We start from the raw sequence: 17051 nt of genomic DNA on the forward strand, positions 1-17051 counted from the left end.
ACTGCGTCGAATATACACCGCTCCGCGATTATAATTGCCTAAATGTTGAGAATCTGAGGATTCTCGTGAAATAAGTGGCCGTGCTGCTGTGTGACATTGAGAACTTCTAGTGCATTGTTGATTTCACGAGTTTTAGCCAGTCCACCGGTGGATAAATGAAGATTTAGCTCGCCGGCCGGCAGACCTTACAGTGACCACGCACCCTGGGACGAGGCATCTTCCCATCTCCCTGGTTATGAGTGGGGTCCCTGGATTCACAAGGTACGTGGGCTTTATTGCTGCATATAGATAGTTGTACCTAAATGGGTATTGGTGTCTGATAGAATCTCATCAATAGAGTTTTTAAAATGCGACTTGTGTTCACCGCCATTTTGATTCCTCCGCATTCGATTTTTAAATTCCCGCGCCCTTATTTTTTTTCCCGGTGAGGCTATTCCATAGACATAATATTAGTAAACAGGACTGCGCATATAAACCCAAAAAACGAGCCGAGTGAAACAGTTAGTACGGAGGCTGTCTGTCCCTTTCTAATAGGGTGACTATGAGATTAAGCTATGTGAGACAAATCCGAATTTGCTAAGATTATTAAACACAGATTAGTATTGAAGTTTTAACTTACGCAGTTTGTGACCTTAAGATACTTATAGAGGCTTTTAATAATTAGCGGAAATTAGCAGTATAAAAGCAGGAAGATTCGAAGTGAAGACTGTATTTTTTGTATTTCTACTTCATATATAGACTGCTGAGCCATTTATGTCGCCTTTCTTCATTTTTTAGGAAGCTATAACAATAGTACAACAGTTTTAAAATCCATCACCCATATTTTGACTCGTTACAAGAATTCATGGGCACCCTAGTTGTTTGGTTTACGAAAATGTTATTATTAGCTAACCTGTGGAACGATATATTGCAACCACCATAGGATTCACTTTTGCAAGTAGAAACGCAACACTTTTTCATCATTTTAATAGTTTAAATTGATTTAACATGATTTAATACAAAAAAATATAAACAAAATTTTAAATGCTGATTACGCGCCAAGAATGTTCAGGGTTACCGCTAGAAAATAAAAAAAAGCAAAATAAAAATTTATGTTGTTTATGTTTTAATAATAAATACGAATAATATGCGATTGTTATTAATTTGTTGACTAACAATTGTTAAAATAAGATAAAAATATAAGTGATTCAATTGTTTTTTGGGAAGACAAAACATTTGATCACAACATTTTTTATGCTGGCAAGGTGTTAGAAAGAGACAAACAGCCTCCGTTCGAACTATCCCTCTCGGCTCGGATTTGCCTCTGTGTATTATGCAACCAATTTAGTACCTTATTGCGTTAGAAGTTTTTTTAATATGAAATCAGCCTCTGTATCAAGTTAGACAGGTCTTGTTAGTTTACGTTGGAGCCTTTGCACAATGTATTTTATCAAATTAAACAACAAAAATCAAATATTAAAGTAAAATTTATTGATTAACACTGATGATTATCTTCCGTATCCACTGTAGAGGTTAGTATTTGAGCATCTGTGTGAGTGCTTCGTAGCATCGCCACTTGTCGGGCAGGTAGAATGGCTCGAACACGTGCGGGAAGGGAGCGTCCCAGCCCGCCACGCGGGAGATCGGCGCCTCCAGGTGTAGGAAACATTCCTCCTGAAATATAAAATTACATAGTTAAATGTAACATTACATACTAATTTAGCTGTTCTAAATTCTAGTGTAGGTACTCAATACTTAATACCTATATTTGTGAGAGACACAGAAAAAGACACTTGCTCCATGCCATAAGACAATCCTATTGAGAAGAATCAGCAAGAAATTCCCTTTTCGCTCCATCATTATTTTTTCTTATTTTTCTAAAGAAGTTGTAAGATTAAATGTATAACAACAATAACCTGTATAGTAGCGGCAAGTTCAGCTCCAAATCCTGACGTGAGAGGCGCTTCGTGAGAGATCAGACAACGACCTGTCTTCTTAACGGACTGAAACCAATAATACAACAATTTTAAGTATATAGAAAGTAAACTCCAACAATATATAGAGGTATAGGGTGCTGTAAAGAAAAGTAAAAAGTTCAAATATTCGCTGTTGGGAAGCTACACTGTCCCCGAGTGACATAGGCTATACGGATACGGGAAGTAGTTCCTACGGAACGCGGGTGAGGCACCTAGCATAATAAATTTTCAAATCCAATGTAAGTCTACAGTTTATTTCCATCCAAAAGTTCTGGAAGAACTTGTTTTAGCGATTGATACTGGCCTTACTAAACTCAAACGCATTTGTTTTGTCCCAATGGTGTACATTTGTACAATATAGTTTATTCTATTTAATTCTAAAATAAGGTAAATGTTAACTCACATTACAAACAGTCTCTTCATCCCAGGGCAGGATAGACTGTAGGTCGATGACGTCACATTTGACTCCCAACTTTTCTTCAGCGAGTTGCGCCACTTCTAGCAGCACGTGTATCTGTGTGCCCCAACCTATTAGTGTGGCTGCATCACCTGAAATAGTAAAATAAACACATAAATATAAAAAAGTTTGCAATAGTACATGAATAAAATATATGTGTAGTAATATAATGCTGAAGAGTTTGTCTGTTTGCACGCGCTAATTGTTGGATGTACTAGACTAATTTGGAAAACTCCCAGTGGTAGAATGGGCAACTCAGCTTTAACTGAGTGCACGGAGTAGTTCCCATGGAAAGCAGGTGAAAACGCCGGCAGAAGCAAGTTAATGTAATGTAATTCTCAAATTCTTGCTTGCTGATAGAAAAAAAAGCAATTTAGTGAAACCAGGTTGAAAATCAGCACTTTTTGAAGGCCAAATTTTACAAAAGACAGTCCCCAAAAACCCGGTAAGAAGAAATGATCAGAAGCCTACCCACCTTCCCTCAAAACCTGTGCCTTCCCAAGAGGCAGGGTATAATCTTCCACCGGCACCTCCTCGCTAGCTGACCGGTACAATATCTTGGGCTCGAGGAACAGGCAAGGGTCACGCGATTTGATGCAGGACAGCAACAGACCCTTGGCTGTTATGGGACCTCGAGGAACTACCACCTGGAAAGCGTGATTATATTTTAGACGCGAAAGTTCGTACTTACATATGTATGGAAAAATGCCGAATGGATTTTGATGAAACTTAGCAGTGATGCTATACCATCTGCATAGTCTTTTCTCAACTATGTTGATGTCAGCTTTCAGTCTCACGGGATGGAGCTGAGCTTTAGTGTTTTGCATGCAGCTACTGTTATCTGACTTTCACACCCGATACTCCTAGGTAAGACTGGTTGTCAGACTTTCTGGTTTCTGACTACCTGTAACGATTGCTAAAGATGTTCTAATGACAGTCGGGAAACACTAATTTAACGTGCCTTCTGGAACACAGGACATATGGAATGTTAGTAAAAAAAATAGAATATAGAGTACATTACCCTAAGTCCAGGAACATGTGCGAAGAATGCCTCAGGGCTCTGTGAGTGGTACAGGCCGCCGTGCCCCACCGCGCTGCACGGAGTGCGTATAGTGAGGGCGCCGCAGTCGAACTGACCGCCTGAACGATACCGGGCTTTTGCTGCTTCGTTTACTATCTGTGGGGTAAAAATATTATATTTTATATCATCATCATCCTCCTGCCCTTATCCCAATTTTATTTGGGGTCGGCGCAGCATGTTTTCTTATGTAGTTTAAAAAAACGAGAAATAGAGAATTAAACGTATATAAATAATATGTGTAGTGTAGGTATACTGTATACGGTACCGTATTTTAAATGTTTACAATGCCTATAATATTTTTTTGTAGTACTTCTCGCAACCGGAGAAAAAGTAGCCCATACCCTTTCTTAGGCGATAAACTATCTGCACACTCAATTACCTTTAAAACCTTCCAGTAGTTCAGACGTAAAAACTTGACATACATAGTAACATTCGTATTTGTAACATTAGTAAGCAACATTACACTAATGTTGTTACAAATAGCTCTCAATACACTATTGTACAGATAATAGCAGATAGTTATTAGATAGATAGAATAAATTACTAGTTATTTTCATTTAAACACATAATATAGTGTTATCAATCACGATATGATTGTTTACTATCAGTAAAGTGTGACGCCACTACATGCAACAAAAACAACAACAGAATACACTCGTGTTCAACAATTGTTGGACATGTGCTGTTGGACTATACACGACAGCACATGTTGTTTGTGTGTAAATTGTTGTCGTTAGAAACTAGAATTAGGTATGTGAGGAAATAGCATAACACTTCTATGTAGGTACACAACATTATTAAACTGAAGAATTTATTTGTTTGAACGCGCTAATCTTTGGACAACCGATTTGAAACATTCTGTCAATGTTTCATAGCCATTTTCTGTATGTAATTTATCGATGCATGCAATCAGCTAATGTTTATCTGGGTGCTTGGAGTTATTTCCATGGCACACGGGTGAAACCACTGGCTCTCAAGATCTTTATGTCTATACAATGTGATATCTTAGTTGCAAATACATTTGAATATTATTCTTTGTTTTTACTATAGGTAAGGCCTATCAAACTTCATTAAAGTGTTTATATTTGAAACCAACCTGATCAAAAGCAGGGAATATATAATCAGCGAACTGTATCTCCGCGATGGCCGTCGCTCCGGCCGTGGCCAGCCCGATGCCGAACCCTGCGATACCCTGCTCGCAGAGCGGCGTGTTGAACACTCGGTCTTTGCCGTATTTCTCCTGGAAATATTTAGTTTTATGTTAGATTTTATTTTAGATGTAGTTTTGGGGCTTTAGTTTGATGTTTAGAAAGAGTTAAATGGAGCTCATTTTGGTTGGAGAGCCAATAATGTATTTGGTGATTGGGGCCAACTATTTCATCCCCTTATATACTCCCCTTATGTTCTTTCTTCATTTCTTAGATTCTACCTTTCCTTGTGCAATACATAGATATAAGATAGGGGTAGTACCTACAAAAGATTATTGAAATATAGAGTAGTTAATAGGGGGAATCCCTATGTACTCCTTTATATACCCTCCCTCTATACTCTCTCATTAACTTGAATATAATGAATTTCAGTCAATGTATGTAAATTCTAAACCATATCAGATTGATGACTCAACAACCTTTTTGGAGAGTTGAGTCCGCCCTCAGAAAATATTAAAAGACAAGACGACAATAAGTAAACAACACACATACTTGTAACCCAAGTGCACATCTGAAGACTCCTCCGAAAGCCACATCTTCACCGAACAGCACGGCGGTCGGATCATTCTTCAACGTGATGTCCATAGCATTGTTGATGGCTTGCATCATATTCATCTTGGCGGTCTCGCCTGAAATAGCATTGATAATATCTTTGTTATAATGCTTTTTAGTTTTATGAGGTGAAAAGTGGTAGATAAATAAATAAAACAAAGTGGTGGCCTTGTAGGTAAAGAAAAAGAACCAACCTGTCAAGTACTAATGCAACTTTTCTAACTTTGTATGTACATTCATACATAGGAGCACCTGGAGGAAAGTATCCCGGGCCAACCTCATTGCTGACAGAGACTAATGATGGTCACAATTCCCAATCTATGGGGGAACGACTTTGATGATGATGATGTACATTCTAAGTATAACTTGGACAATATAGCATTGTTGAGATTTCACAGGCTTGTTATTTTATAACCCAATAAAAATAATAAACATAATTGCTGATATTGATTGCAAATCACTGTTTTTATCTACTTTTATCTTGTTGCTACACAATAATAAAAATAAGTGCTGTAACTAAGAGTTAAAATTCAATATTCACTGTTTTAATTCCAAATATAAGTATTGAGTAGTTTAAAACCTACAATTTTGTAGGAAATAACGTGAGCGTTCCCTAGAGAGTTAAAATCATTCAAATTCTGGCTATAATAATATATATGATGATAATGTTACAATTTAGTAAGTATTACTACATCATGTGATACAAAAACAGTGAAATTATTGTCTGTTATTGCATGTCAGCCTACTATGTGATGATATTTACTCCATATTATTGTAATGTCATGCTTTTAAGATTACTTTCTTACCTTCCACGGGTTTCTCATTGTCAGGGTAGTAAATAAAGTGAGAAGACAACCGTTTTGTGCAATCATTCACATTTTTAATTAACTTCACGAGCAAGCCGCTGTTTTTCGTCACTAAACCAGCCATTTTTACAGTAATGGCGACGTGCGCTATGCCCCCAGCGTAAGCGATTAATAAATTAGGTAATACATCTTATCTACAATTGTAATTAGTTTCGCTTTGATTAAAATTCGTTGATAAGGGGTCGAATGACGAACGCGGCAACAGTCTTGTTTTCATTACAACTTGACGTTGGTGGTCGGTGATAATATTTTTCCTACTCATATTTCCTTCGATTTTAAACTTTGTTTGTTTCTGATAAAGTATAGAAATCATTGAAAATTAAGTTGTTTTGTTGCGATCAACTCTAAAACATAACCTATCAAAAGTTTTTGACAGTTGCTGTCATTACTGTCTTTTTATTTGACATAGTTGTTTGTCGTTCAGAAATTATTCCAGTTCTAAACAATCACAAAATCACAATTTCGCTGTAATTGTTCATTTCAAAGTTGATATTTTGAAGTAGTAGGTAAATAATAACGATCCTATCTTGTAGAGTATGAGGTCAAAAAAGAAGCCAATAATAGTGCCACCCCATCGGCTTTCGGCAGCCTGCTTATTTTTATACGAGTTATAATTGTAATTAATTCCCACTTTGTGCTGTAGCACATGCAGTAAAATACTTAATAAAACCTGTTACCACCTGTAACCCATGCGACCATAAAACATTAACTAAGTATAATAAAATTAAAATATTTAACCGCAATTACTGTTGCATGTTTCGTAAATTATTTGTTTTGCAAAATCGTCGACTTAATTTTATGAGAATCGATTCAAGTTTATGTTACGACCATTTTTGTAATCGAGCTTAATAAGATTGTGAACATTATCATTTAATGTTTCATCTACAGAAATGTTAATAAAGATGTTATGTAGTGCATGTTTGTATTGTTGCAAAAACAATAATCAAAGTATAGATAAAAACCTATACTTTGATTATTGTCTATTTTCGACAGGAGTTTTATAGCTCTAGACCTAGCTTGACCATGGAGGCAGAAGGAACTGGAACAAAAGCATAACCTACTTTTTCCTTTTATAAAAATTACTTCTGCGAACTTGAGCGATGCCACGAGAACCACCTAGTCTTGTTTTAAATCATTTTATTTTGCAAACTCTACGGTGCCTACTTTTATTTAACATAATGAGCTTTTTTCTTTTGTGTTACGTCAATTCAGTACCTAAAGAATTTTCACTTTTACCAGCATCAAGTTTTTATTGTTTTTATTGCTCAAGCCACAAGTGGAGACCAATAAAATAACAACGTATAAATTAATAATAAACACATAAAATGCGTATTAATTTAACAGGTATTTACAAATATAATTTCTCAATAATAGGTATCATCGTTAATGACAGTTATTTATTGGTACGTGTGCAGTAAAAAAATAACGACCAGCCACTTTGATCGAGTGATATAAATATTATTAAATTTTGTATCAAAGGGAAGAGTCGTTGACATATTCCTTTATATTTATTTATCATCCATGGCTGTCTTCATGTCTGAATAGTTATTTGAGAAGACAAGACATACACTTTGGCTTCCGACTAGGCATCCACAACAACTGCCAAAGATTTTCAAATGACAGTCAAGACCATCTAATTGAACGTGCCTTCCAAAACTCGTCATAACAAGAAGGTAACCCATTCGGAGTTCTGTTACTTAGCTACGAGTTCCTCTGTACTATTTCACAGTTCTTTTGATAACCTTGGGCCCTGTTACATATTATTCCGTTATATTATTTATTATCAACTTAATCAGTAAACATTTGCTATGGCAACTCAAAACCAGTTATGCAACACCTGCATGCCTGCATTTTTTGTGAAACAATGCGTTTTCCTCAATAATTCTTATCGCACGCAACATTCTTGGCGTTTCCATTCAGCGAAATTATTTCTAGGGCAACTGGTAGGAACGGGGGAATTTTCTTATCAGTTTGTTGTGGTCAGGTCTTTCATGGTATAGAAATTGGATAACATAAAAGCGGGTGAGCTTTACTTGTGTTTGTAAGTATCTGTAGGGATTTGATATCCGATTGATGACAGGACTTCAAAACTAATCATCATCATCATCTGCCTAGTCTTTTCCCAATTATGTAGGGGCTGGCTTCCAATATATACCAACGCTTCAAAACTCATTAAGGGAAAATTACATAGGGGTGGTATTAAAATAAAAATAAACGTCAGTTAATTAAGTTCCAATTAGCGTCCAAGATAGCAATAAACTGTTGGTATTTCGAACACATTTATGTATCAAGTCCGTTAACTTTTACAGTAACCAACGGTTAAAACAAGGCCACCTAGACCTAATAATTAACTATTTATTATATAACGAAAAAAATATACCATTCGCTTATAAATAGAGCTAACAAAGACAAAACTAGTTCAAGAATAACCGACATGCCATTCACACACACAGACACACAAACATACTTACATACATACACAAAACTGTGTACAGAGGTGCAGACTAAGTATACCAGTTTGGCAAGTCCAGTTATTTTTAGTTCTGGACTTTAAAAAGGTTGAATTATTTTTTTCTGGAATATTGTCTGTGGTAGCAACTTTTAATTTATGGTCTGTATCCGGACAGCTGGGTTTGTACTATCCAGGATAATATCAACTCGTTAAAATGATTGAAAGCTTGCTATAAGAATTATAACGTACTTTGCTATTAAAGATTAAGTTTACCTATTTTGTTTTTGATATAGAACAAAAACATCCTTTTTAAATAGTCTGAATTGCTCAAATCCATATGCAAAGATGTTTATTTGTGAATTCTATTGGAACTCGTAGTATACCACCGAATCAGTGTGTATAAGCAACGCATGTTTTGTATCAATCAATAATTTAATTTCGGTAAATCATAAAATTTGGTGGAAAATTACATATAACACAAATAAAATAGCAACAAAAGACAGCTATCAGAACGCAAGCTCAAAGCAGTTCTTGCTGAAAAAAAAAAGATGGATTAGAAAAATCTTAGATGGTATTTTCTCCAAAGAAAATCTCCTTCAATACACTACTCCATCGAAAGTCAACAAAACAGTATTAACCTTCCATAAAAGTCGAAATAAACAAATAACCATATCATTGTGAGTAATATTCCCATCTGGTTTGCGCAAAACAAGATGCACTATGCACATACCTGCGTGGAACTGTCACTTTTACTTTCAATCACGAGAGTCGGCCGATGACTCCTGCGATCCGATACACACGTATTTGTGTCTACGGCTTAGAGCGTTTAACTATCTGGAGAAACCATTAGTCTGTCTTCTAACTAGCCATAGGTGCGTCGTCATCGTTACAGCCGAAAAATCGTCTGTTGGATAAAGGTCTCCCTTGAGCTGAGGAGATTTGCACCTACTTACCGCCCTTTTTATGTGTTTAGGTTTGCAGCACAGTGCACAGCACATTACGAGATATTTTTGGCGATGTTGCTGCTTATCTCCGAGCAAGGCATACGGTGGCTATACCACCACCAGTTGGCCCGAGCCTTGTCCATTTTTCTGCACCAAAGCTTTGATCATATAATTATTGGTCCTGTCATCCTGTGTGAGCGAAATAAGTGATATTACAGAAGTGACACATTGTCTCGAGCCCCGCACATAAATTGGCAGACTATTTAGTTTAGAGATTCGTGCTTCTAGCGGTTCCTGATGGTTCAATGTTCTATGGTATACATCGAGCTGTGTAGTTGTCACGCCTGTATCAAGGTTGGTATTCATTAAACGCTCATTACGTGGTCTTAAGGCATTTCGATTAATGTGTTCTTAGCAGAAGATTTAAAAAAGATTTGTTAGCTGGATCTATGTTATTTATGTGGAATGTGTTACCTAGGTCCCTTGTTTATCGACTGGAAATAGGGACAAATGTTTTGGATAATCTTCAGTAACAGTATATGACCTTCTAAAATCTTTAAAAAAAGTTGGGTTATCTTGGAAAAGAACCCGAGAGATATGGCATAATTTACTCTTGGACACGATATTCACAAATAAGTCGATAGTCAAGTCAAAAACTAGGTGTTTTATGTGATTTCTTTGCAGACGAGGTCATAAAAGAACCCTTAACATCGAGATGGTACTCATTTGTTGAAATAGGCCTACGTAGGAAAGAAAGGTCCGGCCTATAGAAAGATAGATAGATGGATTTATTCTTTATTATGTAGGTAGGTAGGTAGGTATATACCATGTATGTTCACCAAGTAAAATTATAAAAAGCAGCACTAAATATTTAAAAGTTTAGGTGACACATTGGATGGCCTATATTGTCTAAATAGCAGTGGTAGGTAATAGACTCAAATGACGACGATAATGTTGTAGTATTCGGTCACACATTAGCTTCACCCAGAAGGTACCAAGCCCAGCCTTTCTTCATCTCATCAAGGAACCCAATTTGCATGTTAAACCGTTGACCGATTACCAACACGACGTGTGTTCACCCATCATTTGCGTAGCTTAACACATGTTATAAGAAACCTTTGATCCCATAAGTTTTTATTGCACTTATCAAACGTTCAATTAACGTAATTGGTTGTAATATTACCTTAAAACTCGCAGTTTCACCCGCGTCCCGGGGAATTACTTCCCACATATAGGGAAAAGATATCTTGTAGATAATTGTGACATAAGTTTCCAGTTTCATCAAAATCCGTCAAGTAGTTTTTGCATCAGGAAGAAACATCCATACTTACATACAAACTTTCGAATATAAGTAAGATCGGAGCTATTATCTTTCTTATTGCAACTGAGTGCTGGTGACATGAGTTTTAAATATTGACTTTAGGAGAGATCACAGCGTAAAATTCTGTCAAAAAGTAATGTGTGAATATAATTTTAGGTACATTCAAGACTATATACAAAAATAGCTAAAGTATCTAAACCCAAGAAGCTATTTCTTCTTTTTTCACGCAAAACAAATGAAAATACACTTAACCTCCAAGCCTCTATAATATTTATTACATATTTACTCTTATTAAATACTATCTGTAATACAGATTACAAAATCCGTTTATACTGAAACCAGTTTGCACCAGTTTCATAGACTGGTTGATACATCTGCCTGCAAGCAAAGCCAGGGGCGATCACGAGTTTTTCTTCTTATACTAAGTGCTTATGACATTAAGTACTTATAAAATTTATTTCAGTACTAATGATGTTGCATCTATAAATATTATTTATTTATTCTATATGTTAATTGATATTACGATGTATAAAATTTCAATTGAATGTATTGAATCGCAATATCATTCTTTGTAGAGGGTACATAAAATTTTTTGTTCAAGAATTTGTCATCGTCATCTTTTTATCATTCCACTGTTGGGCACAGGTCTCCTCCCAAACTAAGAAGGACTGATTGTTAAGTTTCCAAAAAAATAATATTGTCATCTATAAGTTCTCGTTATTGAATTGAGGAAATCTTAAACGAATAGGTACCATTTGTATGCCAATACAATGGAGAGACGATTAAATAAGCATCCTTTCTTTATCCTGAAAATCGAGCTAAAAGTATTCTTATAATATTTCTGATAAACATTATAGTTTACAGTTAAGTTAACCACTGGTTAAAAATATTTAATTGATTCATCTCAATAAAACAGACTAAGAATAAAAGAGTTCAACGCGTCAATGCTACGAATTTGATTTGCTACGACACGCTACGCCCAATGCGCTGTGAAGTTCCGAAAATATATTGATATTTCGTAGAACGGCATTTGTCAAATACCATTAGCTTAAGATTCAATCGATGGTATGGTATGTACGTGTATTACTTTGTTACTAGTAAGAGTAATTTTAATAAAACTTGAAACTAATTTTATCTGCCCAGTTTTTACCCAAATATGTTTTAACGGCTTCCAGTATTAACAGATGCATTGTATTAGTGAGCCACTTCCGGAATCCTAACTGACCTCCTGTTAAATAATAAGGAGAAAATCAACCCTAGCACTACTTAATTCATAATTTTTGAGAAAATCTTTTAGTCTTATTTTTAAAGACTATTAGAACCTACCTATTATTAGATGTGGCCTTTCATACAGCACATTTGGAGGCCTAAAAATAGCCATTGATTTATTTATTTTAAACTCCAAAAATCTAATTAAACGCAGGTGCACGATTGCATATAATTTTGACCTTATCAAAACGTTCACTTTTAAAAAGGTTGTTCTTAAATAGCATCTGCCCAGCCGACTATGACGTAACGCCTAACTCTCGTTCAGGGTGAAGTAATACAGTCCTGCAATTCTATAAAATTCGATCAACAACTCGCATTTCACTTCGATTCGTAATGTCATTTCATACTTTAGGGGAGGTAGGGGAGGGATGGGCACTTTTTCACATTTATTGCATAAAAAATTCAGATTTTACAGATAATCAACTTTTATTGCCATTTCTTATGTTTGGCTAGATAAAATCAAAGAGCTATCCTAAAAATTACAATCAGTTTCAACATTACGAGATATTTAAACGGTTTCAATAAAACCGTCGACACGTCAAAATTTTGTTTAGTCTGACATGCTTTAGTTGGTAGTGTTTAAAGTTACTTTTTGCTTTTTATAGGGTTTATCGTTTATAACATTTTGTCATAATAATTGCGTACTTTTTTGGGTCGGGGGTTTTTTTAAATTTATAATTTTATTTTATTTCATGGTTTTTTAAAGGAGCTCCTTAATTTTTCCTTCTTTTTATGATGGGTTCGCTATATGCGATCTCAGCCAAAGGAAGCTGTTTAACAATCCTCATGACAAACTGGCTCTGGGAGAATTGCACAGATTGAGAAACAATAAAGATGGACCTTTGTTGATCCAGGGTTATATATCATTCTAGGGTTTCATCCGCCACATCCCATTTCCAGCATTAGGTTCTCGTCAATTAGAAACATGAAGAAAACTAGTCAAGACAAATTAAACGAGCCCAAACTCGATGGGTTTACTAAAAGGCAGTTCAGGGTTACGTCTCCTATCTTCGTGTCCTAACAGCAGACCAGCTCAGTGGTTCCAGAAGACATTAGTATTTCAAATTTTAGATCCCACATATGCTTGCAAGTAAACTGAGCGTGTAACATTCCTATCACACCTAACAAACGAGCTGATGACCTTGAAGACCTGAACCGATTTCCACCAAACATAGCTAAGAACACTCCCGAATGACATTCCTTTAAAACAAAAACCGCATTACAATCGGATCATCCGTTTGGGAGCTACGATGCCACATACACACACACACACACAGACACGTCAAACTTATAACACCCCGTCGTTTTTGCGTCGGGGGTTAAAAAGAATGGTTTGCGACGGGAAATTCTTAAAGATTTAATATAACGAGCAATACAAGAGGTATCAAAAGGTTAAAAAATAGAATTAATAGCTGATAAATATGGAGTCCCTAGATCAAGTTGGCAACGGTACCTGAAACAAGATTCTATAAAGGATTTTTAGCGCAGATTTATAACCTCACAAATTTTCACTGAAGAAGAAGAACAAAAATTTACAAATTATACATTACATGGTATGTCCAAGCCTCCCTACCAAAAGTGTCCAATGCTCCCGCATTGGACACTTTTGACTTAGTTTATAAAAAAAAATCGGTAAAAAAACTTAACTAAAACGGTTTTATCTTATGTGCACTGAAAACTAGAAAATAAAAAATAGTTACTTACCTGTCAACCTACGGTGGTCCCGGTCATATTAGACTAAAATAAAAACGTGGGGCCCATAAACTATTGCTGTAGTACCTCTTCTAGAGGTATAATAGGTGTGGATTGCATCGACTTACTATAATCGTAACTGGAGATTTTGACAATCAATCATTAATAATAGAAAATACACATACCTTTCATTAGTTTTCTCTTTATAACGATCCGAAACCGCAACAAAATATTTAAGTACTTTTACGAGTGTTTGTTCTTGACAACTCACAGAAATGACAGATAGTCTATGGATGAACACCGTTACCAGTCAGTAACGTAAACTAGCCAATAAAAAAAAAAAACTATGATCAAATCAGAATAAAAGGACCCCCCTTTTATTCTGATTTCATCATGTCTCCCAACTGCCCATCTGTCCCCTACCTCCCCTATAGATAGACAGATTTTGGCAGATCTGTCAAAATCTCGACTTTAATTTAGTTCAACTTGTCAACACGCTCGATAGTGAAGCGCTAGTGTAGTTTGACAATGTCAATCACAAAACTTTAAGGTAGAATTCCGTGGGTCGCGATTGTCGCAGCCGCGCGCGACAAAAGTCAACCTATGAAAATGTATGGCACCGCTGCCGAGGGCCGCGACAGTCGCGCGCGGACGACGAATTTCGTGAGCCGCTCGCGGCCGTACGCTTCTCAACATGGTCTAGCGCTTAATAACATCTATAGAATTTTAGTAAAACCAGAATTAAATTGTTGACAATGCCGCGAGCAGCTTACGAAATTCGTCGGCCGCGCGCGACTGTCACGGGCCTCGGCAACGGTGCCATACATTTTCATAGGTTGACTATTGTCGCGTCCACGGAATTCTACCTTTAGATCGAAGTCGAAGTGAGAGTGATGTCGAAGTGAGTTGTGATATTTTATAGAATCGACATGCAGTAATAGCTTTGGAGGCGCCGCGGGCACAAATCTCTTTGTGAAAAAGTCTACCAATTTAGTTGCGGCGAGGCAACGCGAAAAAATTTCCAACGCTAGCCCAAACTTTTGATTTATGTTATAAATTGACATTGTCGATCATTTTTTTTTATTTTGGTCATGCATGAGCAACAATGTTTTGCTAAAGAACAACCGAAGTGCAAACTTTTGAGTAATTGTTGCACTTACAATTGATATTTTAACTAAATTGTAATCGTACTGTGTACCTAACCAATTAGTAGATAGTTAACCAAACGAAGTTAGTAAATAAACTTCACCCATATATATATCCTAACTAATATTATAAATGTGAAAGTAACTCTGTCTGTCTGTCTGTCTTTTCTTCACGCCTAAACTACTGAACCGATTTGTGTGAAATTTGGTACAGACATAGTTTGGAACTGGAGAAGAGACATAGGATAGATTTTATTAAAAAAAAAAAAAAAAAAATTAGTCCGGACATATAGCGCCATCTATTGGTCAAACCAAAAATATGCCGAAAGTCACTATATCATGCGAACGAAGTCGCGGGCAAAAGCTAGTAACAGTATAAGAATGAACAGTGGTCTCATACATTTATGCTCAGTACTCAGAATTGGCCATCCAGTTTGTTATATTCTCCAAGAGTAATACTGACATTATGACATAAAAATATTTCATTCACTGACATTTTTCAAACCGCAAAAGTCACGCGTTTAGCGTACAACCGCAAATCATTTGCAATTTTTTTTTTGTTTGATACTTTCGAAAATAGGTATCATTTGTGTAGCTTTGTTTGATATTGAATATCTTTAATTGTATAAACAATTCGTTTTCGCCAGCGATCACACCCGCTTATCCAGATTTAAAGTAACCTATAGCCTTCTTCGATAAATGTGTTAATGAACACAGGAAGGTTTTTCCAAATCAGTCCAGTAATTCCTGAGATAAGCGTAGATAGTCAAGTGTTAGATAGCCAACTAATCGAATAAGACTACTTTTTATCCGGGTGCGCGGAGTGGTTTCTACAGTTAACAGTAAGTAGACAGTATTAACAGTCCAAGGGATGAAAATTATTCCAATAAACCAAACATGATAAAACTTTATTACGAGCTAAAGAAATATAAATATAAACAGTCTTATTATTAAGTATTTCTCAGAAGATCAAAACCGCAGCGAGCTACTAGTTATAAAAATAATTCAATTACTTGTGAACACAACCAAAGAATACTCTTAATACATATTTACTAAGAAATGAAATATTATAATAAACTAGCCGTTTGCCCGCGGTTTCACCCACATCCCATGTGAACTACTGTACGTGTCGGAATAAAATATAGACTACTAGCTTTCCGCCCGCGGCTTCGCCCGCGTGGAATTCGGTTATATTGCGGTATAAATCACAACTATAAGAAAACTTCTCATTCCCACGGAAAAATCTAAGAAGCGCGATGTAACGCTGGATACGATTAGTTGTTAAACCAAAACTGAATGGTACACTATATTATACGTTTTCCCTTGTGGAGCAATTATTTGCAATATATTACCTTGTTTTAAACGACACATCTACAATCCATCCATCAAGCAAACAATATTTTTGTTTTCCCTCGGGAAAATCTATTTTTTTTTCGGGATAAAAAGTACCCTATTATTTAATCCGGACTTCTAACTTTACGTCTGCAAAATTTCAAAGCAATCGGTTCAGTAGTTACGGCGTGAAAGCGGAACAAACAAACAAACAAACAAACAAACTCACTTTCCGATTTATAATATTACTAGCTTTCCGCCCGCGGCTTCGCCCGCGTGGAATTCGGTTATATTGGACACACAGCGCCATCTACAATCCATCCATCAAGCAAACAATATTTTTGTTTTCCCTCGGGAATATCTATTTTTTTCGGGATAAAAAGTACCCTATTATTTAATCCGGACTTCTAACTTTACGTCTGCAAAATTTCAAAGCAATCGGTTCAGTAGTTACGGCGTGAAAGCGGAACAAACAAACAAACAAACAAACAAACTCACTTTCCCATTTATAATATTAGTAAGGATAATAGTAAGGAAGTAAGGATGTTACTCAAGAAAAGTGTAGCTTTCCAACAATGAAAGAATTTTTCAAATCGGTTCAGTAGTTTCGGAACCTTGAGTTAGGGTACAAACAAACAAACAAAAAATGTTTCCTTTCTATCATTATTAGCATAGATTAATAGGTATCGGTTCGCAGAGAAAATGTAACGCAAATTAAATTACTAGTAGGTAAAGGCAGTTTTTTTTTCTTCGGACATTATTGAAGGACCAGGAAGT

The 17051-nt window shown here is 36.0% G+C and overlaps 1 protein-coding gene across 1 annotated transcript; it reads right to left on the reverse strand.

Moving 5' to 3' along the window:
* Positions 1 to 1448: 1448 nt before the first annotated feature.
* On the reverse strand, positions 1449 to 6369 carry LOC110378583 (2-oxoisovalerate dehydrogenase subunit beta, mitochondrial). Its single transcript, XM_064037295.1, has 8 exons — positions 6060 to 6369; positions 5194 to 5330; positions 4590 to 4733; positions 3434 to 3589; positions 2888 to 3059; positions 2359 to 2504; positions 1896 to 1982; positions 1449 to 1653 (listed from the first exon to the last, which is right to left on the reverse strand). The coding sequence occupies exons 1-8, from the start codon at positions 6181 to 6183 to the stop codon at positions 1513 to 1515; spliced, it is 1107 nt and encodes a 368-aa protein (XP_063893365.1). The 5' UTR covers positions 6184 to 6369; the 3' UTR covers positions 1449 to 1512.
* Between the last annotated feature and the right edge of the window lie 10682 nt (positions 6370 to 17051).

Source organism: Helicoverpa armigera, chromosome 12, assembly GCF_030705265.1.
Source record: "Helicoverpa armigera isolate CAAS_96S chromosome 12, ASM3070526v1, whole genome shotgun sequence".
In the NCBI taxonomy this organism is placed as follows: Eukaryota; Metazoa; Arthropoda; class Insecta; order Lepidoptera; family Noctuidae; genus Helicoverpa; species Helicoverpa armigera.

Bases quoted from the DNA above. Each gene is read 5' to 3' on its own strand.
- LOC110378583 (XM_064037295.1), bottom strand. From the start codon at position 6,183: ATGGCTGGTTTAGTGACGAAAAACAGCGGCTTGCTCGTGAAGTTAATT. The intron at 4,734-5,193 runs GTATGTGTGTTG...AAATATTTCCAG, and splicing joins GATGTGCACTTGGGTTACAA to GAGAAATACGGCAAAGACCG. The intron at 3,590-4,589 runs GTTGGTTTCAAA...TTTACCCCACAG, and splicing joins TATTCCCTGCTTTTGATCAG to ATAGTAAACGAAGCAGCAAA.